Genomic DNA, 27,022 nt, shown 5'->3' with positions numbered 1-27,022 from the left:
GTGGGGTGGGGTGGGGGAGGGGAGGGGAGGGGAAGAAAAAGGCTAAGGAAATAAAGCATGTGGTTGTTTTCATAGTTTTTCCTATCAATTCTTTTGGCCCTTGCCTTGAGGATTATAGAATGTGGAGAGGTTTGATCCACATTGCCTTTAAAAAAAAAGTAAAAAAATTATGTCATAATCTTACTTTCTTGCATTACTTCAAGAGCAAATACCAATTTTGATCCCACGACTATTAGCAAAATGATAATTTTGATCACACATGTTTAATTTCTACCAATTTTGGTCCCACAACTATTGTTTTAGTACTAATTTTTATCTACGACTATTGTTTTAATGCCAAAATTCATCGCGTCGGTCACCAATCTGTTTAAAATGTGCAAAAATATAAAATTGTTAAGGGTATTTTCGTCATTTTCAACTTAATATCCCAATTTGAGTATTCATAAATGGATTTAAGTCCTAAGATTGATCGAAATTCGCAGTTTTCCTCCTCATTTTACCTTAATTTGAGGAGAAGAATTGTGACTTGTGATCGATCTTAGGGCTTAAATATCTTTATTCATGCTCAAATTGGGATATTGAGTTGAAAAGGACGAAAATACCTTTAAAATTTTTAGATTTCGGTACGTTTTAAATGGATGGGTGGCCGGTGCGATGAATTTTGGCACTAAAACAGTAGTCGTGGGACCAAAATTGATACTAAAACAATAGTCGCGGGCCAAAATTGGTAGAAATCAAACATGTGGACCAAAATTGTCATTTTGCTAATAGTCGTGGGACCAAAATTGGTATTTGCTCATTACTTCAATTCATAATCCACCCACAAGTTTTATTCTTTTTCTTTTAGTAGTATTGACTCTGTTACAATGTAATATTTGTCCATGTGTGGCCTCTAATTTGGAAGAGTCACAGTTATGCTGCTCGACCACGAAATCTTTTGGCAAGTTTTATTCTTTTTGTTTAAATTAACCATTTTGCATATAGTTTGTGCCATTACTTTTTTTGTCTATTCATTATCAGTGGCATTCTCATTCCCTCTGATAATCACATTACATGTGAAATTATTATCCCTTTTTGGGCTATCCCACTACTCTCTATGCCCAGCCATAAAATTCCTTCATATATTCCTGCAAAAGAAATGCATCTAGACATGTTAAATTAAGGCTAATTTAAAGATTCCCTCCTGTCCACAACTTAATTTTATTCTCCAAATTTGTTCATGATGTTAACATTTTGTGGTTTGAATTATATGCATGATAGCAGTTTGTACAAATGTTCATGTGAATTAATAACAAGTTTTTGTTGCATTCATTTATTATTGTTTAAACTATTTAACTTTTTTTTTTTTTTTTTTTTGTGACGAGAGAAACTCACGGCCACTACGTACCCTAGGGTGTGGCCGGCAAAGGACCATTAGGACGTAAACCAATCTAGATTGTTCATAACTGACTGACTAAAATCAAGTAGACTGTTATCAACCTCTTGTTTAAAATATTTCACTATTAACCTATTGTATATGGATATCTAGGGAGGAACGGTGGATTAAGAGTCCTTGTAAATTAAGTAGCTTGTTTGAAAAAGGAAAGGTAAAACAAGCAATGCTCTTTAGCATGCATATCAATTATATACATTGTTTCCCCTCAATTATTTTTCCCTCTCTTTTTAAAAAAAAAAAAAAATCTTTGAATTTGAAGAAGAAAATAATAGCCTGAAATAGCTTTTGGTAAAGACTAAGACCCTGTTTGGTAAATGGCGGTTAGCTGATTGGGTTCGCTGCCTGGGTTAGAAGGTATGATTTGTTGATAACATTGGCTGATTGTAGAAAGTTGTTTGATAAATTAGCTGTTAGCTGATAGCTGTTTGGTATAATTTCTTTTTTCAAAAAACTAATTGAAAATGCTGCTTTGAGTAGCCGTTTGAATTTTAGCATTTTAGAATTACAAAAAGCTTATTATTTACCAACTAATAGTGGTCAAATAAGCCAAAATTGACTGATAGGCTGATCATTTACCAAACAGGGCCTAAGATAATGTAGAGATGGACATAGTGACTAATTCATTCGCTGGATTGTAGGCACATCTAAATATATGATCGCCGGTCTAGAGATTTAAATTAAATTAAAGTTGCTCCGATTCACACATAAAGTCAATGATTAATCTCTTTTGACATTTGATTAAGAATTGATGAATCTCTTTCACTGAATCACATTCCGATTAGATGGATAATGTAGAGATAGTGCAGTGTGTGAGAGATGAAATGGAAGTAGCATTCATTGAATTTTGACAAGTTGTACATTTCCATAAATGATTGTGTGCTATACTTTTGTACACCAAAGACAAAGGATACTGAAAGATACAAGAACCAAAGAGCCTTTACTAGGCAATGCCATGCCAGCCTGTATTGCTTCTTGTAGTGAGACATGCCCCATGTCATTTGCTATTTCTATCGTTTTGTGTAACTCTCTCACTTACTTTTAACTACTACGGACTATATATTATTTCTCTATTTATTTATTTATTATTTTTTTAATCCAATGAGTGACACTTTTTTTTTCTTCCATGAATCACACATTACTAATGCAAGTAACGGTCATTTTAATTTTCTCAGCCCAAATTATAATAACATTGTCCCGGACATAGTTCAATGGTCGAAAGGTTGAATATGAGAGTAATCTACTAACAAACACTCGTGTTCGAACAAGCACTCAGGCTTTGTGCCACGGAGGCGCATCCCATTATTTACCTCCTCTGATCTGATCTCATTCAACTCAGGCAGGTGATGAGGGCATTGAGGGGCCCTTAGATTTAGGGTTTAAACATATTATGAACATTTTCTTTTTCGAGTATTATCACCTCTAGTATCTGATAATTATAATATATGTTACTATGGAATGTTCTAATTTAATTATGGCCAATCTACTATTAAACTTCATATCAAAGAATTGAACTCTTTTACCACCTATTACACCATTTACATGGTTGGACCTTGAGAATTTATCTATAAAAAAAAAACAAAAATATAACTTCTTTTACTTACATTACATATTATAGGTTAATACTATTCTCTTATGTCTCAAGGCACCATGCTTGGACAATACCTCATGCTTGGTAGAGTTGTACCCTACTCCCCTAATACCTCTAATAACAAAGCGAGAAATACAACTCCATGCACAAAGTATGGTACCATAAGGCATGACAGAAATTAGAGTATTTATGGCAGTTTTGATAAATCGTAAGTCAAGATGTATAAGGTCTAGTTCAGTTAATTATGACATGCTTAAATTATTTAGAATTCTATTTTTAAATTACTTAATTTAGTATTATTGACTAAAATTTATACATTTAGAAAATAAATCACAAAAACCTATTGAACACGAAAAGTTAATTTAAAAAATAAATAAAAAATAAAAAAAATTAAATTGATCATAAACATAATTAAAAAAAAAAATTGTAACCAACTTGGTCGGCATGGGTAGCCGTGCGCTCTCGTCCCTTGAGAGAGGTCGAGAGTTCAAATCCCCGGCCTATTCTATAAAAAAAAAAATCAATATGACCAACATTTTACCCCTTGATTGGATCAGTCCGATGCAAACAGAGATTAGTCTGACTATGATACTAGTTATATCATGAACTCGGGTCTACCTCTGAATTGTGAACATTCAGTATGTAAATTATGTATTTTGAACCCGAATTCAGACAATAATTTATCTAATTTAAAGATGCATGTCTATTACAGTTAAGACCTACTCATGACACCTCATGGTTTAACAAAAAAGAAAAAGAAAATTATAGTAGCAAGTCCCAACAAAAACCAGGTCTTTAATGAGCACATGGTTGGTGAGAATTTTCACTAATTGGTGTTCCAACTTCCAAGTGTAATCTGTGATGGTACTCATCAGATTCATAGTTATCCAAATATCCAATGCCTTTGGCTCTTTGACTTATTCATGTAAGTTAAGTTACGTTGGAGGAGACGTGAGGCCATCAATAACTTCTTTCTTTTCTTTTATCAGCGGATCGGATTACAACTTAGAAGATAAGGTCTCAATTAATTACAATTTTTCACGCAAAACGAGATAGATTAAGCGGAATAAGAGCAAGCTCAATGGCTTTAACAATAATGTTTTTGTTTTCTTTTATTTTTTAGAGTTTTACTTTGTCAAATTTGTGTGCCTGGAGCACATGTATTTTAAAAAAATTAAATAAAATTTAAACTAGCGACCACTTTAACACGCTCAACATGAGCGTGAAGAATGACAAATTATATCATTGACTATAATTCATTATTATAATATGTAAGTTCATTAGAGTGACATCAATTCACGTTTCAAAGGTGGGTAATGATCTGTAAAAAACACCGACATGCCTTAGCAACACACAATTTTCTTCTTCTTCTTCTTCTTTTTTTCTTGACAAAATCTCAGGTTTTAACAAAGGGTTGTGTGAAGATCTGCGAGACGGGTCGGGTCAATATGCAAATGCAATACTTATACTAGCAAATGTAATACAAATTAGGAAGTGTTTGTTACTTAAGAAAACGAATACTTTTAAGGACAAATGTAATACTTTTACATTATGATGAAAAAATAATATGTTTTCATCAAAATGTAAAAGTATTACATTTTCCCATATAAGTAACAAGCATTTTATTCCTGATTTAGTATTACATTTGCTAGTATAAGTATTACATTTTATATTGACCTAACCTGTTTCACGGACAAGATTTGTGAGACAACCTCACACAAATTGTTGCCTTTAACAAATGATTCCAGACCTAAACACATCTCTCTCTTATTTCCTCCAACTAAGCAAGAAAAAAAAAACATTTGTGTGAGACCATTTCACGGGTCTCAATCTGTGAGACGGATCGGATCTTTGATTAATGTAGTCAAAGATCTGACCTATTAATCAAAAGATCTGACCCGTCTCACGAATTGAGACCCGTGACATGATCTCACACAAGTGTTACCCTTACAATTTCAGTTATAACTATTATAATATTTATCATCAGTAACAATTACTTTTATGCTAAATAGTATCATAATTTCACATACAATTTCAGTTATAACTATTAGAATATTTATCATCAGTAACAATTACTTTTATGCTAAATAGTATCATAATTTCACATAAATATTACACTATCATAAGTAACGGTTTATTTTTAATTCAAATCGGTATTAAATTTTATAAAATAAGTATTCCAATTTCTTTTATAAGTAACATTTCATATATAAGTTTTTTTCCAAAACAAAAAAAAAAACATTTCATATATAAAGATTACAATAGAATACCAAAAACTTTGTAATTATCACAATTTCAGTTATAAGTATTACACTATATACCATTAGTAACAATTATTTTACCTAAATAGTATCACAATTTCACATATAAAGATTACAATATCTATTATAGGTAACAATTTATTTATTTCAAATTGGTATTAAATTTTTGATAATAAATATTACTCTGTATGATTTTATAATAAATAACAAACAACTATCTTCGATTAGTGTCACGCATTTCATTCCATAACGAAACCTAATAAGTTTATCAATGCTGAATGAATAAACCCCAATGCAAATTGAGAGAGAGAGACAGCTCACAGCACAAGTGTTGGACAAAATGAACATGTCTCGAATAACATACCAAACAGTTCAGAAAACGGGAAAAACCGATTCCACATAGACCGCATACCAACCAATCTAATCTAAGCATTGTTGGGTTTTCCGGTATAATATATATTATATATTAGGAAATTATGTGATGCTTGCTTAGAGTTTGGTTGGACAACGGCTATACCTCTATAAAGCCTGTATTGATATAATATATAGGACCTTAAAGTTATAGTATTCATACTGCTCAGAATAATACCAATACACTTGATAGGGATAAATCCCGGTTTATTTGTACCGACCTCTCGGTCTACATTCCGCCCCGGGGATTTATTATTGGTTCTCTAGCGTCCGTCGTTATCCCGGTCTCTACAGACCGGTCAGACTATCGTCCCGACCTACAGTAATACCCTATTTTGGGTTGGAACCTTAGCTTATCCGAGGCTAACACCTGGCTATCGAGCGATTGGGACATTACATGGACCGGTGCATGTTCGACACGCGTAGCGCATGCCGCTAGGCCGGAACTCCTCCTGAGGCCACCTATAAAAGGCGCATTTATTGCAGGCAGAAGGACTTTGGGCTGTTTTATCTCCTGAATAGTCAAAGTTCACGTAGACCGGTTTCGTATAGGGTATTCCTACTTGTACCCGCCTTAATATTAATACAAGTGTATTTCTATCGTACATCCGTATTTTACTATGTCAACACTATTTATGATTCTGAGTCAAGTATGAAACAAAACAGGGCAACACAAATACATATATAACTGAGAGGATATCAACTATAGTGACCTAGTGGGAGATCAACATTGCTCTCACTTTCTCTATTACGAAGTTAGGTTTCTCGATTTCATTAAGTAAAGATTAAAGACTATATTTATATCTAAGAAGCATAAGCATAGGGTCACAACTCACAGAAATCAAATATGAAGCTAGGTGGCCTGGCGTTGCATGAAGATAATGAGACAGACATGTCGGAAGAATGCTGAACACAAATTTGGTGGAACAAACGCGTAATTCGCTGTCAAACACAATAATATATTAGCCATATGCAATTTTGGAAGCTAAAATAAGGTATTATTTGGATAAAGAATCACTTTCTGGCAGACCAGTAAGGGTGTTATGCACCACCTCCATCATCATCGTCATTAAATTAAAGCAAGCAAAGTCATACTCTACTAATCCACCCCCAATAATTGGTTCATTATCCGACCAATAAAGGACAAACCACACACGAATGAATTCTTTTCTTTATCCCCAAGCTTATCATTCAAATAATCATCACCATGGCGGCTATTATCTTATCAAGTTTAATATTAAGTTTAGAGTTCTAACCAACTAAGCTACCCAAGTCTAGGCTCGCGACGAGGCTTCAAGGGGGCCTTCGGTGAGGTTTCAGGAGGGCCTGCGGTGCAAGATTGGCAGAAAAACCACTTGGCACGTCGGACAAAGAAGACGACAATTTTGGCGCGGCAAACTCCGGTTGCAGCAGCGGCGGAAAGAAATGGTTTATTTTAAGGTTTAGGCTTTGATACCATGTGAAGAATAAAGGGGTGAAATATCTACCATTTTATATACTCTGTATAAGTTACAGCTATATAAGGGGTGGGGAGAGGTGAGGGGGGGCAACTGTCCCATTGTCTCCATTGTAAATTCGCCCTGACTATTATCCTAATTATTTATTATTACTACTAGTATTTATATACTACGACACCTTGAAGCCAAAGCACTATTTGGGTGGGTGGGTGGGGGGGGGGGGGTCATGCACCTGCACAGACTAATCACATCAAGTTAAATGTTAATGTGTATGCTTAATGGGGTAACTCAAGTGGCAAGTGAGCTCTCTTTGTGGGGAAGAATTCTAGGAGAACCTGGGTTCAATTCCCAGGTTCTATTCCCACAAGCGACGATTCCCCTGTGCCTCTCGGAGCGAACGTGGGTGGACCCGAACCGTTAAACGGACGGAGAAAGACCCCGTGAATTTACCAAAAAAAAAATGTGTATGCTTAATGAAGATAAAGTTAGATTACAACTTGAAGCAAGGAATAATTAGTACCAAGTATCTTTTTTTCTCTCATAATGGCAATGGCTGTGCCACTGCGGTTTCATTATATGTATGCTCAATACTTGTTGGTATTATATCAACAAGACAATGTGTAACAAGTTATTAAGCAACTATTATAGAGCATGATGTACTTTTATATATATATATATATATGAATGTATGCGCAATATTAACTCACATAATATAATGCTTCTGATCAGCGATTAACTGGGGTCTGGAAGCTATCTGTGGACACCTTGGGCTTTACAACATATGCAAGTGTGATCTCTGCGGGTGAGGAGGAGTCGGTATTTACCTCTTCAAATGGGACTTCAAATGTCAGAGACTGATATAAGCAAACCTCGTCTTCTTTACAGTAGTAAACCTGAAATTTGTTAGCCTCAGCTCACTAGTTGCAGAAGACAGATAATACTAGCCCTTGTAAGTTAATTTGGTTTTATCCAATGGCCAATCAGGAAGTCAAATGAATATTATTGAAGGAGTTAATACCATCTGGGATTCTCTGAGTATAGTGGTTTTGTCACGTTTAGCCCTAAACTTTCAAATTGATCACCCGTGGTCCTTCAACTTTCAAATTGTTACCACCCGTGGTTCAAGTAACCACTCATGGTCCTTCAATTATCAAATTTTAATTATCCATGGTCCTTCCAAGAAGACCACAACTGGTTAAATTTTGAAAGTTGAAGGACCATAGATGGTAAACTTAGACCATGGATGATAATAATTTGAAAGTCAAAGGACCACGGGTGGTCAATTTGAAAGTCTAGGACTAAACGTGACAAAACCACCATACTCGAAGTATCCCATATGGGGTTAACTCATTATTGAAGTCTATCCAAACATAGGTAGTTTTAGCACATTAAGAATGAGTGTGTATTTCTTTTGGGGACATGAAAATGAGTGTACATAGTAAAGAGCTGAGTAAGCTGTATGGATTCAGATTCCATGGCAAAATTTGTTTTGCATATAAATCAGGTCACAACCAGGAAAAGAAAAGCAGGATTTTGAGCCCAATGGCACATAACCCAGTTGTTATGCCATGGACCCGGTCCACTTGCAAGGTGGACCCTAGTCTATATTCACAATTTTATAACTCTATGTTCATAATTTCATAATCTCATATTCACAATTTTATAACTCCATGTTTACAGTTTTATAACTTCATGTTCACAATTTCATAGCTCTACGTTCACAATTTCATAACTCTATGTTCAATAGTATCAAAACTCTATGTTCAACAGTATAACACAATTTTTGAATCTGTATAACAAAATTGTGAATATAGAGTTCAAAAATTGTGAATATTGAGTAATGTAATTTTGTATATTGAGATCTAAAATTATGAACATAGAGCTCTAAATTTGTGAACATAAATTTGGGTCCACCTATAGCATAATTTGCCCACATCACCGAGCTTGAAAGCAAACATGGTGATTATAGGCAAATTTTTCTGTACACCATACATTTTTAATATACTAAACGTACATTATTTGTGTACTGAATGTACATTATTTGATAATATACAAAATAATGTACTTTCGGTACTCAAATAATGCACTTTCCATGAATACAATGTACATTTTTAATATACTAACTAAAGGGAAAATTGCACTTTTCGTCCCTAAGTTATAGGGTAATTGTAGAATTCGTCTCCGAGCGTTGATCATGCTCACTTTTCGTCCCTAAGTTATCATTGGTGTTGCACTTTTCGTCCTTTCGTGCTCACTTTTTGTCCCCGAGTTATACTAAAATTGCAAATTTCATCCCTAATGTTTTATTAGTAAAGGGACAAAAAGTGCAACGTCAATGATAACTTAGAGACGAAAAGTGAGTATGAGCAACACTTAGGGACGAATTCTACAATTACCCTATAACTTAGGGACGAAAAGTGCGATTTTCCCTATACTAAAATTACATTATTTGTCTAGCTCCAAGTACTTTCTGCTCACATATTGGACTGATAAAGATGCTGACATGTGGATTATGGACAGAGACAAATACCTTGCAATTAATTCTTCCCATGGAAGATGAAGTCGAGGATCTTCTCACATGTAAAACAGCAGAACCTTGTGCACTCAGATTTCCATCCAAAGGATCAACCAGAGCTGCATCCTCTGGTTCCATTTCAACACTAAACTTACTTTGTGCTTCCTACATTTGGAAGCAAGGAGAATCACCATCAGCAATTATGGCCAGTATATATGTGTGTGTCATTTGGAGGAGAAGAGGAGTGAGAAAGAACCTTTGAGAAATGGTAACCTTCGGGTACTGATATTTGAAGGCGCAATGTAGCTTCTTTTGACGAACCACCACTAACAACAATGGTCTGTGTGTCAGCTCCAGATCGCCTCCTAAGGCGCTTCAAAGATCGGGATTTGGGTGCAGGAGGCAGGACTCCTTTCAACTCTAGGGTGTGAAGTTCAGCTTTTTCATTGTTCACATCTAAATATCTGATAAGGTTGTTGTTTGTATCTGCTATGAATAATCTTCCTGGATAAAATCATCAGACCATAAAAAAAAAAAGGATTTATTTTGTGCTTTAAAATATGTAGGGTGAATGTAACTGCATGAAAGTGACATTACCACTTTCTGCTTGAACAATTCCTGCTGGTTCTGATAGCTGCAAAAAGGCATCAATTAATTAGCATCTCAAACATATCAACTGGTATCCAACAGAAAATGCATGTCAGTGTTGGATATGTTACAAAACCAAGATCCACCTTCACTTTTGCTTCTCAAGGAATCAGTAAATATGCAGAGCAGATCAACAATCAAGAATCACATATAACATATTTGTTCAAACAGATCTTACAATCTTTAACCAGAGCCTAGCGAATCTTATCTTATGCAAGGGATCTTCTTGTTATAATCTAAGATTGTGTTAGGGTCACTCAACTGGGCTATAATCCCTCCCTGGCAAGCTTGGATGTCAGGCTCTGATATCATTTTATAATTTAAGATTGGGCTAGGGTCACTCAATTGGGCTATAATGCAGATGGGCCAAACCACACTAAAAGATTGAACCAACCAATTGGCTAGTCTAACCCCTATCCTTATAAATCCATATGTTCTCTCTTATTTTATTTTATCAATGTGGGACTCTTAACACTTCTGATTAAAGTAAAATTTTTCAAGACACCCTGAGAACTGAATTGATCCTCTAAATACAGTGCTGTAAAAGATGCTGAACACATCAGTATAGCAAGAGGGAGAGAGATCTAAGAACTGATCAAGAACAAAACACATGCTGACTTTAATATTGCAACTGAGGCAATTCTCAACCTATAATTTTGCCACTCACTCTCGAGCAAACAACATGTTCATTTTCACTCGTTTGAAAGACACCTAAATTCCTATGATGCATGTGATTATAGATGCATACACACACATACTTAATAAATCAGTCCATACAACCTGAGCTGTTGAAGAAGCTCCATCCTTGAAACCGGCTTGACCAGTACCTGCTAAAGTACTCACTGCTTTACTTACTGGATCTAGCTTCTTAATCTGGCAATTAAAACAGCTCCAAGTCAAATAAGATATTGAACAAAAATGACTCTATTACATCTTCGAGTTAACTATAAGCTCCAAGTATGAATAGTTATTCCTTTAAGCTGGATACAACTGTCACTGATAGTCAGTTGAGATCTTAGTCATTAACTAAGGTCAGATGGTAGCATAAAAAGGGCACATTTTTTAAATCCTACAATTTCTCATGTGAGCAATATTATTTTACATGCCTATGAAACAGATGTAGAAAGGTGCATTTCTATCTAAACCATGAATTACTAAATGCAGGCATTGATAATTTCTGAGAGTCATGAACTTCAGAACCACGTGAATTAGGCTACTGCCCTCTTGCATCAAAGAATTTCTTGGTTAAAAGTAGTAATCACCTTATGATTATAAGAGTCTGCTATATAAATTTGACCATCTTGACCGCAAAAAACACCTAATGGATGTTGAAGAAGTGCACCAGAACCTATTCCATCACTGTCTCCAAACTGCAAGTTGAAATAGCTACATTAAAGAGATCTGTTACACAACAAAATCTTGAAAAAGAACAAGTAATTTAAAACAAGTCTGGCTCTCTTGGCTCATGATAGGAATACCCTAAACAAGTTATCTGAGAAATTTGGGTCACCACCAGCCAGCAATCTTGAACCTCCAGTCCTTAGATCAACAACTCGAATGGAGCTACTCTCACTGTCAGCAATGTATGCTTCCTTTCGATCTATAAAATATCGCAGCATGATAGCCATATATGACTAATGCGTAATAAAGATTTGGAATAATTCAACAGTGAGTAATAATCTGAATTTATTCCAAAATATTACCAGGTGATAATGAAATGCCAGAAGGTTGTGCGAATGAAGTGTTTCTGGAGCTGTCATTAAAAGGACAAAGGATAAGGTCAAACAATTGTAGATAAGCAATATTAAATATTAAGTAGATTATGTTATAAAGTGTAGTAAAAGTGCAGCATACAATTGATAGCTATACAAGATTCTAGTTAAGATGAATCCTCCAACAGACAGATATTATGCACAGACCACTTTGAATCATCACTTAAACATTGCAGTTTCCAAAATATTTTCATTTTGCAGTATTTTCCATTCTAAGGAAAACAACAGATGCAATGAAAGAGCTAACATTTTTTGGGGGACAAAAACTTGTGTAAGACCGTCTCATAGATCCTTGTCCGTGAGACGGGTCGGGTTGTAGACAACTGGGTGTGTAAGTATTACAATTTCAGTTATAAGTATTACAATATTTAGTAACAATCATTTTACCTTAAATAGTATCACAATTTCACATAAATATTACAATATCTATTATAAGTAATAGTTTATTTATTTTAAATTGGTATTAAATTTTCCGGAATAAGTATTATGATTTCAATCATAAGTAACAAGCAACTATCCTAGATTCGAACCGTCTCACGGTCTCACACAAGTGTGACTCTTTTTGGGGGGTATACTTTCTTCATGCTCACCAAGATTAGCTTGAAGAATCCAGGTAAACAGCTGATCTAGCTTGTAACACCAAATGATAAAATGCTCATGATTAGTTATTAATTAAATTACCTCCATTCATTTGTCTAAGCATGTTTTCTGATGTTCAAGCTATGATAATAAAAGATAAGTAAATGATGAAGGGTGCTATCATCACCCATATAGCAACTCTTTCATTCTTCAATAAGACACTCAGAAACTCTGATATGTAACCCTAAATAAAGTCAAAAGACATTAAATAGCAAGAAAAATGAACACAAATAAAATTAAATTACATTCAAATAAACCAATATAGCATACTGATAGATGTACTAGATGTATTTAGAGACAAAAAAACATAGTTGTGAGTGTGTTGTGAGTGTGTATTACCTTGACCCATTTAAATTCCTCTCATAACCATCACCACTGAAAGCTTTTGTTACACCGTCTAATGTATTATGCTCCCAGATCTGATGCTGGCCAGCCATTGCAATATACACAATCTCATTGTCGGGCTCAAAGCAGACATCCCAGGGAGAATTGAGGACCTAAAAATCATGTCTAGGAACTTAATTTCAAAACAAAAGATTGTAGTAACTACATTATTATGCTATATTGTACATTTATACATGAGCACCACTAGATTAGAACTATATCATTAATATTTTAAATTGCATAAATCTTGCCTGAGCAGATCCTGTTCCTCCCCCTTCATAATCAGAACCCTTTGTTCCATTCCCAGCGAGGGTCCTTACTATCTCATTTACAAAATCAATGACTCTGCATTTCAAAAAAGTTGCAAAGTTTATGAAGTGAAATAAAGGTGAAATGACAAGTGAAGTGCAAAACACATTGTGGAAGGGCAAATAAAAACAATAATAAAATAAATTCTTTACAACAAGAATTCATGACAAGTAATTCTTCAATGTTGTGGAAAAAGGGCAGTATGGTAATTCATTGAACAAGATTAACTTACTGGCCCCTCCTAAACTAGAAGTAGAATATGGAAGATCTAGAAAAAATTTCTACATTTTACAAGTTAAGGCAGAAATATGATCATGACCACAAAGTCCTAACAATTTTAATTTAGTCGATAATTTCTGTTGAATAATAGGAAACTCTAGTCCTATACCTAGTACGAATATGCATGGTTTCATATTCAATACAAATAAACATATATTATTATCTCTTTCTTTCGTTTCTCACATATTTTGCTTCGGCCTAATTGGCGGGTGGTTGCTATTTTACCACCCACTAGGCCTTTCAATCCCTTAATTTCAACATCGTATTAGAGCCTACATATCATAAGGCTATTTTTATTTCTATTTTTCAGAGATTCTTCTATTTTTCCAACGATGGAGCACTTCTGCCCTCTTAGTTTCAACCTTTCCAGTGACTTCCTTGTACACTAACACCACAACTTTGTTCAGGACCTTGTCAATCATGACCCACCGCTGGAAAGCCCATCCCTGGAGACATCCATATGCTCTGCCACGCCCCAACCAAGCTGACAGATCTCGATTCGGTTTTTCTCATATCTCTCCTCAGATGATGTTTTTATCTCACTGCCTACAGAATTGGATTCCTCCCTCTCTAGTGATCAATCCCATGAAATTTTGTTATCATCTGCCCCATTGTCACATGCCAGTGAGGCTTCCCTTCATGTGCTGGCATGTGCAACTACCAGCAATGACTTTTTCCGCTGAAAATTTCCAGATCCTTGTGTTGTTATTCTTTGGTCTTTTTGGTAAACATTGAAGGTTTTTTGGTCCATTGCCAAGTTTATCTCTCAAGGATGGTGCATTTTCGTATTGCCATGTTTGTTTTCGTTGAAACACAAAGGTTGTGTCTGTCTACGAAAAGGTGCCTGATGAAAGGTCACATTGTGTCTATATATATTTGTTTGTTGCCTCTTCATTCAGATATGAAAAATACAAGAAATTCTTTACTTCTTTTCCTACATGGTATCAGAAGCCAGTTTTTTCTTAAATTTTGTTCGTCACATGAACAGTAAAGTTACTGGTCATTTGAACACTTTTCTTAAAATTACTTGCTTTTGGCGAGAATTTTTGTCAAATTGGTGCTATTTATTGCCTCTAAGGCCTCCAACGAACCTGACCAGCTGGCAAACCACACTCGTGTGCTGGCGCGTAGGGCCGTCTCCAGCAGACTTTGTTAAACAATAGAATACCTAGAAAACTCAACTTGTATTCGTATATGTTCTGTGTTTATATGTACAGGAGAGTAGAACTATTTATACAAGTGTAGAACTAACCCTAGCCACAAATTCCTAACACTAAAACCTAGGGCTAAGAGTAGATTTCTCAACTAACACCCTCTATCTCTAACATCCCCTTGGAGCATAGATTTCAATCATGCCCAACTTGTTACATATGTATCACATGAACCATAAGACTCCACATCTAGAACCATAAGTCTTGAACCACTTGAACCTTCGAACGATGCTGTGCCAAGTCAGTCCACAATGCACCTTGTCGCACCAACAAAGCTTCTACAAAGCTACAAACCAAGCCAAACACCACAACCACAGCGCACCTGCCTCTCACACCCCACACCGTTATCACCGCTGCTTAACACCGCAGCGCACCGGCCTCTCACTCCACAAACCCTTATCACCGCTGCCTAACACCAGCGTTTTCCCGTTTTCTTGTTGCATGCACACAAACTAGTTCCTCCTGAACCATTCTTCTTCAGCCGTCGACCTTCCACAATAGCCGCGACATATGCCAAGTCCACACCACCCTGGCACCTGTGCTGCCCATCGGTGCAACACCCATCAGTGCAACACCCCTTTACAAGGACTGCCTCAACTCTCACACCCTGGCACTGCTCCAAATATGATACTAACCTCATATTAAATTAACTTAAACAAGCAGCAACAAAACGATAAACCAAACACAAGCCCTCATGACTTATTGACACGACAAACCAAACAACTCAAAAACTAAACTTGAAGACCAAATCAAATTAAAACAACCTCACAAAATAAAATAAAACAAAATAAACCAACCGAACACAAAAATCCATTGCCCAATTATTCTCTTATTAGCTTCATCCTTAACCATCCATGATCCAATGCAAACCTACTGCCTCAGGTCCACTTCTCGCACCACTTTCAAAGCATCTTTCACAGGTGGAAACCATACACTCTGGCTACCCTTCTACACAGTTCACAAACCTCCATCTTCTCCAAAAAGAAAACCAAACCATCCCTATGCTTCTGCCTCGTCAATGTCAAAGCAAACCAACTCCTCCGAACAAGTGTGGCACAGCCCATCTGAAGCAATATTCTGCACAACCCCACGAGTCGAACGAACCAATTTTTCGCTAAAAAGGTTGCCGGAAAAGGCCTCACGCGCCTCCACGCACTGGCACGTGGTCGCCGGAGCTCCGGTCAGCAGAGGTGCGTGGCGGCTCCATTAGCTGCTCCGCTTCCTCCGGCGGCGGCGCCTCCTTGCGCAAATCAATGCCCATTGGGCTCTGATACCATGTTAAACAATAGAATATCTAGAAAACACTCAACTTGTATTCGTATATGTTCTGTGTTTATATGTACAGGATGAAGAGAGTAGAGCTATTTATACAAGTGTAGAACTAACCCTAGCTACAGATTTCTAACACTAAAACCTAGGGCTAAGAGTAGATTTCTCAACTAACACCCTATATCTCTAACAGACTTCTCTGCAAAATTCTCCAGATCACCTCGTTGGCCATCTGCGACTCCATCTATGCCATCAATTTTCTATTTTGGTAACAATGTCCTCGGACAAAAATTCTGATAATTCTGGTACTGTTTTTCCTTCCGCCAGTAATATGTCTACTGTCTTGAGCTCTATTTATGTGCCTATTTTTTTTTTAGAAGTCAGGTGATCACTTCCAAAAAATTATGTTGATCTCAAAATTATTAGTCTTGGCCAGATGCTATTGAGTTATGGTTTATGGGCCAAGGAGTTGCTAACCACTTAAAGAGGGGGTGGATAAGATACCGGAAAATGAAAAGGCAATTTGGGAAAAGATTAGATGCTTGAGTAAAAACATTCAGAAGATCTAAAAAAAATGCTTGAGTAAGATAAATGCACTACTTAACCAAAAAAATCCCAGGCACCAGTACCTCAAAGCATGGTTTTCAGTATCTGCCACATAAAGGAGATTTTTCTTTGCATTGTAAGACAAACCCTGGGCAGAAGAAAGTGAACAAGAAATGACTTTAAGCAAAACCAGAAGCTGTGAAAATCAAATGAATAAAGGAGAATGAGAAAAAATTGCTCCCTATGCTTCACATTGAATTGTGTGGTTTTTATTGTGGACAATCTCAAAATAATTACTGCTTCCATGAACTCAAATCTCTCTATCAGTTCTGTTCTAACATTATATGGGAATTGGGAACCATTCGCTCAAACTTAAGTTGACTTCCCAATCACTAATCAAAAGAATTTCAAAATGTTGCCCCACATTTCTCTTTACTTATATTTCTACAATGAACAGTCATCCCAGTCAAATCATTAGATTCAATCAAAAGTGGAGGAAGCAACATCCTGAAGAAGAATGCCAGAGAAGGCAGTGGAGGGTTTATAACTTGCCTGTGGTCGATTGAAAGTAGCCTCATCGAAATTACCATCACGAAGACCCTCCTCCCCCGTGCTCCCAACTTGAGCTATATAGTTCCCTTCTAGGTCAGTGACTACCTGCATTTCAGACATAAAAGCAAGATTATGCCATCAAGATTAATTAGTCAATGATTAAGCAGAGCAGAAAGCAAATAACAGAAGAGGAACACTGCTAGGTCAAGATGGACTAAGATGATAATAGAGTATTAGAGTTATATGTAATACAAGCAACTTTCTTGATCAACACCTAGATGTAAGTTTGGAAACAGGTTTTTTTTCTCTGTTGGTGGCAGACTGGCAGTGGTTTTCAAACAAGCAGATTCGTTTCATTAGGTATGTAAGCACACAAGTATAGGGAAACTTCATAAAGCCCACATAAATGTCAGGTGAGCAAAAAGTAAACATAAGCAGCTATTACTTTCACAATATGATAAACAGCTTAGACGGCTTAATCATATTTTGCGAAGAATAAGAATAACATTACACTGTGGCCAAAGAGGAATTTCCTCTTTTTCTATTCATTCAAATTGGAGTGAACATGAGCCAACACTAGCATCTTTTAATATTCAACAATTTAGAACTCACTTCACATTTTCATTTTCAAATGATCATTTTGGAATTTCAAGAATCCCCTGTGGTGCATTCTCTGACATCCTATTATCAAATTTAATGTAAAACACACTTGATCAGTCTACAACAAACAATTTCAGGAATCAATAAAAACCGTGCTCACATGGAATTTTCTTAATAGTGGCAAACAAGCACCGTAAAAGCATGCACAATACTTTCTGCATCTAGAAGCATCATTCACAGATGTGTCTCTACCTCTTTCGTTTGGAAAGGGAGAGATAGAATAAGGCACACCTAGACAGACACATCTAGAAGAGAGAGAGAGAGAGAGAGAGAGAGAGAGAGAGAGAGCATACTATTCGGTTATGGTTGCTGTCTGAAATGAATAGCCGATTATTGAGGACATCAACTGCCAGCTTACCAGGATACTTTAACGGGGATGCTAACAAGCGGGGATCGTTGTCTTTCTCCAATCTCAAGGGAATGGGAGTATTATCCAAGAGCTTTTTTCTACCATAGAACAAAAGTGCTGCCTCAACTAAGTCATCAAGATCCTAGGCAAAGCAATAGAAATATAAACTGTTATGTAATTAGCTTATTATTGAGTTATAGACAGCACACCAGTAAATATATAACGAAGAGCAACAAGGCATTGATAATTATTGGAAAAAGAACCTTATTTCTCAAAATTCAATCTTTCATTAAAGAATGAATTTGGATATACTTCTACTGAAAGGTTTTTTTTTTTTTTTTAATGCTTAGCATTCCTAGTCAAACATCTCCAAATGATTAGGCTTCATTTGGGAGCCTCCAAATGCCTAAAATTGGAGGTTTGGATGACCAGCATGTGGTGTGGTGCAAAAATACAATCACACCGCCCCAAACACTATAGTACAAATTTCCACTGTGGGAACATTTTGGGGGCACAAGGAGAGAAATTCTCCAAAACATCCCCCATGTCCCATGATTTATATTAATAATAACTAATAATTATAAATTAATTTAAATTTATTTAAAAAAATTGAACTACCAATCCTAAAGGGCTGCTAAACAGCTACCTTCAATTATATTTGGGAGCAAGAGGCTCCCATTTCATAGAGGAGCCTCATGCTCCCTTGAGCAAAATTGGGCGATGTCCTCGCCCAATTTTGGTATATTTTCTTAATATATATTTGCAATTTTTTTATAACTATTACGAAAGTAAAGAGAAGATTTCTGAATATGCTCTATATTAACAAATTTATTAATATAAAAAATTGTTAATTATGAAATTATAATTTGTAAATAAAATAAAATTATTATGTTAGAGAAGTTAGGTGGTGGGTGAGAGAATTAATCTCAGCCCTTAGAAGCTAGGTTTGAATTATGTGGCTCGTTACCTTTTGTAGCTTGTATAAATAGGGCTATCTCCTTGTACTCTNGAATGAATTTGGATATACTTCTACTGAAAGGTTTTTTTTTTTTTTTTAATGCTTAGCATTCCTAGTCAAACATCTCCAAATGATTAGGCTTCATTTGGGAGCCTCCAAATGCCTAAAATTGGAGGTTTGGATGACCAGCATGTGGTGTGGTGCAAAAATACAATCACACCGCCCCAAACACTATAGTACAAATTTCCACTGTGGGAACATTTTGGGGGCACAAGGAGAGAAATTCTCCAAAACATCCCCCATGTCCCATGATTTATATTAATAATAACTAATAATTATAAATTAATTTAAATTTATTTAAAAAAATTGAACTACCAATCCTAAAGGGCTGCTAAACAGCTACCTTCAATTATATTTGGGAGCAAGAGGCTCCCATTTCATAGAGGAGCCTCATGCTCCCTTGAGCAAAATTGGGCGATGTCCTCGCCCAATTTTGGTATATTTTCTTAATATATATTTGCAATTTTTTTATAACTATTACGAAAGTAAAGAGAAGATTTCTGAATATGCTCTATATTAACAAATTTATTAATATAAAAAATTGTTAATTATGAAATTATAATTTGTAAATAAAATAAAATTATTATGTTAGAGAAGTTAGGTGGTGGGTGAGAGAATTAATCTCAGCCCTTAGAAGCTAGGTTTGAATTATGTGGCTCGTTACCTTTTGTAGCTTGTATAAATAGGGCTATCTCCTTGTACTCTAAACACACAGAAATATAGAAGAACACACTCTAGTATTCAAACCTATTCACTGTTTAACATGGTATCAGAGCGGTGAGTGAGTGGGTAATACTCAGGGGAGGACGGCGACGCCGGGAGGAGGAGTTGCACCGCCATCGGAGCTTCTACGCGCCGCCGCCACTTTCTGCTCAGAGACTCACGCGCCGGCGTGTGAGTGGTTTCCCGGCGTCAGATCGCGACGGTGATTCTGCCCAACGACTCGCCGTGGAGAGGGGGTTTACATGGAGCAACCGCCCGGGTTTGTTGCTCAGGGGGAGTCTGGGAAGGTGTGCAAACTAAAGAAGTCTCTCTACGGTTTGAGACAGTCCCCACGTGCATGGTTTGGGAGGTTTAGCAGTGCTGCTATGGAGTTTGGAATGCGAAGGAGTGCGTATGATCATACTGTCTTTTATAAACATACTAACCATGGGTGTGTTTTGTTGATAGTATATGTGGATGACATTGTAATCACAGGTAGCGATGCAAGTGGAATTGATAGTCTTAAGTCATTCGTTGGGACTGAGTTTCATACTAAGGATCTGGGAGTACTAAAGTACTTTTTGGGTATTGAAGTTACTCGCTCCAAGAAAGGCATATTCCTTTCGCAGAGAAAATATGTGTTGGACCTTCTTGATGATACAGGGTTACTTGGGTCCAGACCATGTGATACGCCTATGGAACAAGGTGGCAAGCTTGTAGCAGGTGAGGGGGAGGTGTTTGAAGATCCTGACAGGTATAGGAGGTTAGTGGGGAAGTTAAACTACCTCACGATTACTCGTCCAGATATTGCGTTTCCAGTAAGTGTGGTAAGTCAGTTTATGAGTTCACCTACACGGACTCATTGGGACGCAACTGTTCGCATTGTGAATTATTTGAAAGGTGCACCTGGGAAAGGGATTCTCTATGTTGATCATGGACACACAGGTGTTGAGGCTTTTTCTGATGCGGATTGGGCTGGATCGCCTGATGACAGGAGGTCTACGAAAGGATATTGTGCATTTGTGGGAGGCAACTTAGTCTCGTGGAAGAGTAAGAAGCAGAGCGTTGTAGCCCGATCAAGTGCAGAGTCCGAGTATAGAGCTATGACCCATGTGACCAGTGAAATAGTGTAGGTGCATAATATTCTAAAAGAGGTAGGTGTGGAGGTGAAGTTACCTATTAAGTTGTGGTGTGACAATCGTGCAGCTATACATATCACGAACAACCCAGTTTTTCATGAGCGGACGAAACACATCGAGGTTGATTGTCATTTTATACGAGAAAAAGTTCAACATGGGTTGATATCTGCTATGCATGTCCGTAGTGGTGATCAGCTAGCTGACGTGTTCACTAAAGGGCTAAGTGGGAGTCGAATTTCATATATATGTAACAAGCTGGGCATGTTTGATATCTATGCTCCAGCTTGAGGGGGAGTGTTAGAGAAGTTGGGTGGTGGGTGAGAGCCCTTACAAGCTAGGTTTGAATTATGTGGCTCGTTTCCTTTTGTAGCTTGTATAAATAGGGCTATCTCCTTGTACTCTAAACACACAGAAATATAGAAGAACACACTCTAGTATTCAAACCTATTCACTGTTTAACATATTATTTATTTATTTGTTAAAACTTTTAAAAAAATATTAATATAAAATTTATTATTTCTATATTTCATGTAAATGTCTTCCAATCTCCCTATCACTGCTATTTTCCTAGACACCCATTCTTTTCACTTATCTCTAACCAGTCTAACTGCTACCATTTCAATCTCATTATCACTACTCCAATCTTACTGCCACACTCAAATCCCACTGATGTCCCTAACAAAGCCTAAGAGGGTCATTTTCTTTAATTTTCCAAATGAATTGAACAGAAGAAAGATGAACTCTAGCAAAGAGGATATTGACACATATTTCTAAAGGGAAAATGTGAAAATGGGAAGGAAACAAACATTGAGCCATCAACATAAAAGTATATGTCACGCAATTTAAAAGAATAATAATAAGAGCCTACCAATTTCTTCAGTATTTTTAAGAGAAAAGATGTCATTGAATTTTATGGATTTTGATTACCCCCTTAATTGCAAAACACATTCCCTAATAAAATAAGGGTTTCATCCCTTCCTCCTCAATTGTTTCCCCAACTATTAATAGTCATTCTCATTCCACCCAACTACCAAACATGCAAAATACTTTCACCAAAACCCATTACCATTGCCAAGCATTTGATACCCATTCCGATTCCGATCTCATATGCGAACCAAACACACCCTTACTGTATTAAATGCAGCAATTTTACAGTTAATAATGAACTATATGTCTAGAACATTTGCCATTTCCTGTTTATCACTGCACCAAAATTCAGCCAGTTGAAATGGACAAAGGCTTCTCTTTTAAAATGCAAAAAGAAAAAAAGGGGAAAACCAAAGGTGAAATTGGGATGATAAAAAGGAAGGAAAAAAAAAGGAAATAACCTTCACAATCAAGTCATCAAAATCTCTAGCTTTGGGTTTATTTATGTAATATCTAATCAAATATTGTCTACTATATTCATTATCCTCATTTGCACTTTGCTTGAGCTTAATATGGTTTTGCAATTGCTGGAGGAATATAGTTGGGAAAAAATAGACTAGATAGAGACAAATTATTACCTTTCTATGACCTTCACCAGCTATTTGTGCAAGAAGCTTGCCATTTGGCCCAACAATGGCAAAGGTTGGCCAGGAACTTATACCTAATTCTCTCCATAAATTCATCTCTCCATCATTGACAACCTAGGTTTGCAAAGGGACCAGTCACTGAACATGCAATGAGGATATAAGATAATTCAAAAGTATAACAAGAAGAAAAATAAATACAGAGTAGCAAATTTAAGTAATCACTTACTGGATGAGTGATCTCATAGCGCAATACTGCATTGCGAATGGCCTCTAGATCTTTCTCATTGTCAAACTTTGCTGAATGCACTCCCACTACAACAAACTGCAAGACTAACCATTTATAAATTATCTACTTGGCTCAGGAATTTTTTGTACAAACATGTTAAGAAAAAAGAATGAGAAGACTGAATTGGAAATATTTTATAAATCCATCCTGAATATTCTCCTTGATCCAGAGACACAGCTCTAAAGTACTAATTTTCCATTCATTTTTCTTCTGAAAAACATTACTCAAACAATATTATTTTCCTTCACCCTTTCAAAACTAAAATTTTAGAAGATTTCATTGCAGTATCAGTTTCCAATACAAGACGCTTGATAGAAAGTGAGGGCGTGAGGCTACGAACTAAAAGATTCCTTCAAGCTACAGGTTGCAGTTGATTACTGAAGCACTCAACTGGACTAACCTGGACTAGAAATGTGAAGTAAAACTAACACCCAACAACAGATGAAGATTGCAAAAGCCTAATAAAGCAAGTGTTTGATTTGGTACCATCTTCAATTGTTTATTTTCCCATTTATGCTAAACCCATCATAATATGAATTTGGAAATAAAGCACTACTATAAATCTAAAACCTGTGTATATTTTGTGCCCCTAAGACTAGCTATCTTTCCAGCAAACCTTTTCAATTTCTCTTCCAAGCAAAATATTGTTGAATTTTGTGGGCTCTTTCCCTCCAAGTTCATTTTCCTCCTTGGATGCAACCCAATTTCAGTTTAGCACCAAATTACAAATTTGTTCTTAAAGATGTGTTAAAACTAATTGGCCTCACTACCATCAACAAATAACTAATTGTGAAGTTGTACCCTAGCAATGCCTAAACGTTGTTGTAAGATAAAGATAAAGATACTTGTTAGAGATTCATACTCTTTAGCAAACCTATGATTCTCTGAAAATAAACTGTTTGCATATATGAGCTTGCAAAGTTTCCATACCACTTGTTCAAAATCTGAATTAATGTTTCCACTCACAAAAAATCAAATTTAAGGAGTAAAGATTGAACAACTAGTTAAAGGCTACAGCATTTAAGCAGCTCCATTTCTGCACATAGTTGCTTCACCTCTTCAGTTGTTATAATGACTTAGATAATAATGACTCTACAGAGAGAATTTACACAGTTAGAATGCCATTGATATAGAGATTCAAAGAACTCAATGGTTATACAAGGGATGCATTATATATTAGCAGCTCGATAAGTAGGAATTAACAGCATTGTACATCAAGAAGAAACATGGAACCAACATATCAAAAACTGAATGAGGAAAAGGTAGTCTTACTGGCATATCTTTATACTTTTTCTCCAGAAATTCCAGATCTGGCAGCACATGCATACAATTAATACAGCAGTATGTCCAAAAGTCCAGAAGAACTACCTTGCCTCTCAAATCCTGTCCAGTAAAAGATGAAAATCTATGTTATTGACTGATGAGTAAAATTTACAATTCCTTTCTAGACTTTTCCCATAAAACTGTTATATATTCCCAAAGGACGAAAAGGTGAAGATTGAGAAAGTCTGTGGCAAGAAAGTAAAGAGCAAGAAAAAGGTTAAGAAAAAGAAGATAGAAATGAGCATTGGCCATTGGGAACCTCTTACAGGAGTTTCTCTTCAACGGCCAAGCATAAGATTATAACACCATGCGTAACAAATTGAAAGCATTCTATAGGAAGATTAAAAGTTCAATGAAAAAGGTCTGAGGCAAGAAAGTAAAGAGGAAGAACATACAGAAATATACAATGAATGCTAGAGTTAATGGGTAAAAACACAAAATAGAAAGATGGGATACTGTCTATACCCGGCGCAGCTGAAGAGGGGCAGTATTCAGCCAGTCTAATTTAGATGGGAACTCTGGCACAATAGTTGCATTTTTCCTAGCGGAAGCCAGGAATTGAAATATGAGATAGGTAGAATCAGAAGTTGGTAGGCTAAGTGCAAAATGTTAAGGATCAACACGGGACCTAAACATGACTATTAAGCAAAGAGTGAATTAACTATTTCATATCCTGAGAAATTTAAAACAAAATTTTATTAGAAGTAATGAAGTATGGAGTAGGATATAACTTACCTGCCCTCCACATCAGAAATATAGTTTATAAACTGTTGAATTCTCTGTGAGCTAGCTGTGTCTGCAGTCAAGCAATGCAAGATTTGCTCATTGACAAGTAGGGATGGAAACAAACAAAAGAAAAATTTGCAAATGTGAGACCTTCATTTTGTCCAAAAGGAGGGCTGCTAACTCCAAATAACAAGTTCTGTATAGCTTTAGGAGATGTATATTGCATTGCCTGCAAAAATAAAAAAAATAAATAAATAAATAAAAATAAAAAAGCTTATAGCAGGAGTAATGATGATGATGATGATGATGATGATGATGATGGTGGTGGTGGTGGTAAAATCAGTGCCATAAACATAAAAACCAGATTAAACAGTACAATGCAAATTTCGAGGAAATGCTAACTCAAAACTTATGTTTTTTTCTCACAAGCACTCTCCTTTACTTTAAACCTTTACCTTCCAGTTTGTGATGGCAAAAAAAAGACAAGATGCAGCAATGCCCAAACTTGCATATCTCACAACATTGCGGCGTGAAACCTGCACCCTGTCCATAAATTATTTCTACAGCCTCATGACAACATTGGACTGAATATCATATTTGTGCTAATCCTGATGGAGATTAAAAAAAAAAATAAAGTAGAAAATATATTCTTAGCAGCTGGAATTTCCTCCAGAAATAGAAAGTAAACTAGGACAAGCAAAAAATGCTGTATTATGTAGGAAATCCCTAAACCAATTCCAAGTACCAGAGCTTATAGGTTTTCTCTAAATATAGAGTATGTACTGACAAATCAGGTGTTTTCAATAGCCAACAAACAGATATACTATATAAATTTTGAGAAGCACACCACAATCAACAAATAAACATTCAGAAAAACAAAATAATAATAATAATAATAATAATAATAATAATAATAATAATATGATCCCTAAAAAGCGCATTTGAAGCTTTTATTACACTTAACAAAAAATTAATAGCTTCTGATTTGCATTGAAAAAAACTCCAAAGTGTGAATATATCAAAGACAAGGAAGGAATTCACTGAAAGAGAAAAGAAGCCCACTCATCATGTATGCTCATACGCTGGTACTGTCTTCATAGTCCATAAATTTATCTAACACCTTTCACTAACTAAAAGAGCCTAAGACAAAATAATGGCACCCAGCTTTCCATTCAAATGGAAGAGATATAGTCATTTTGATAATTTTTGTGAGATTTGCCTGTCTCAGAAGGGTTTGCTTTAGAGACTATGAATCTATAAAACCGGATGACAACAAAATGGCACATCCTATTTTCACTGCAATGAATAGCTTTTTCAAGTGAAAATCTCTTATATTTGGAGAATTAAGGTTTAACTTGATTTTAAAGTTCCTATTGCATTGAAAAGGTAAAGCTAGCCAACTAAACTTAACTTTGCACTAACCTTGATTAAAAGATAACTGAATGAACCACCTCATGGATTGACACTAAAGGCTCCAAGATTTTCCTAGTCACATTTTCCATTTTATTATTTAGAAAAAATGTGCAACAAAACAGAGAATTAAGTTCAGTAACTTCTGGTTTTGAGTTTCTATGCACTAGTAAATGGAGAGAATCCAGGAAGAGGCATTTCATTTGTGGAGAACTCTGGAAGTTCACTTATATACCAGCAACATCAGTACAATTTATCTTATGCATTGTACATTAAAACATGGGAACAGGTTTTAATGAACTGTTTGCTCCTTGAAATGACATTTTCCAAGCCGGTAGCATCTCAAGAAATGAATAATATAGGTGATTATGCATTAGTGATCAGAAAACAAAGCACACAAAATTATTGAGGATTGAAATCATGAGTGATATGATTAAATTTTTATTAATTGGTTCAGACACAGAGCCACTCTTACCCTCCAATTGAGGAGACTGAACCAATGGTAGGGTATTTATCCTGCACTGGTGTCATCCTTTTACTGTTGGGTTCAAGTGAAGACGGTGCAGGATAATTGATAGGTTGAGGACCCTGCATCTTCACATCTGCAATTTTTATCATC

General features: G+C 36.0%; 1 protein-coding gene across 4 annotated transcripts; it reads right to left on the bottom strand.

Annotated features, from left to right (window-relative positions):
- Positions 1–6,348: 6,348 nt before the first annotated feature.
- LOC116006378 (protein SUPPRESSOR OF QUENCHING 1, chloroplastic) lies at positions 6,349–26,999 on the bottom strand. 4 transcript variants are annotated; one of them, XM_031246726.1, is made up of 22 exons: positions 26,879–26,999; positions 25,449–25,536; positions 25,144–25,222; positions 25,003–25,063; positions 24,733–24,808; positions 24,217–24,327; positions 22,885–22,980; positions 22,650–22,772; positions 18,230–18,427; positions 17,277–17,381; positions 16,808–16,872; positions 13,362–13,455; positions 13,066–13,223; positions 12,019–12,068; positions 11,794–11,915; positions 11,578–11,685; positions 11,096–11,188; positions 10,265–10,301; positions 9,924–10,171; positions 9,683–9,832; positions 7,860–8,045; positions 6,349–6,637 (listed from the first exon to the last, which is right to left on the bottom strand). In XM_031246726.1, the coding sequence occupies exons 1-21, from the start codon at positions 26,995–26,997 to the stop codon at positions 7,878–7,880; spliced, it is 2,349 nt and encodes a 782-aa protein (XP_031102586.1). In that variant the 5' UTR covers positions 26,998–26,999; the 3' UTR covers positions 6,349–6,637; positions 7,860–7,877. The 4 variants fall into 4 exon arrangements, with proteins under 4 accessions (XP_031102586.1, XP_031102585.1, XP_031102588.1 ...); XM_031246725.1 differs by lacking the exon at positions 6,349–6,637 and having other exon boundaries at positions 7,650–8,045; XM_031246728.1 differs by lacking the exon at positions 6,349–6,637 and having other exon boundaries at positions 7,650–8,045; positions 25,449–25,529; positions 26,879–26,991.
- Positions 27,000–27,022: the final 23 nt, after the last annotated feature.

Source organism: Ipomoea triloba, chromosome 15 (genome assembly GCF_003576645.1).
Source record: "Ipomoea triloba cultivar NCNSP0323 chromosome 15, ASM357664v1".
NCBI lineage: Eukaryota > Viridiplantae > Streptophyta > Magnoliopsida > Solanales > Convolvulaceae > Ipomoea > Ipomoea triloba.
Note: the sequence above shows the minus strand (reverse complement) of the source record. Positions and strands in the feature narration are given on the sequence as shown.

What these genes read in the sequence shown, in the direction of transcription:
- LOC116006378 (XM_031246726.1), bottom strand. Translation starts at nt 26,997, where the DNA reads ATGCAGGGTCCTCAACCTATCAATTATCCTGCACCGTCTTCACTTGAA. An exon ending in ACTGAAAACCATGCTTTGAG is followed by an intron (nt 13,456 to 16,807) that starts GTACTGGTGCCT and finishes TTTGAAATGCAG; the next exon opens with AGTCATTGATTTTGTAAATG. An exon ending in TGGGAAGAATTAATTGCAAG is followed by an intron (nt 8,046 to 9,682) that starts GTATTTGTCTCT and finishes AACAAATTTCAG; the next exon opens with GTTTACTACTGTAAAGAAGA.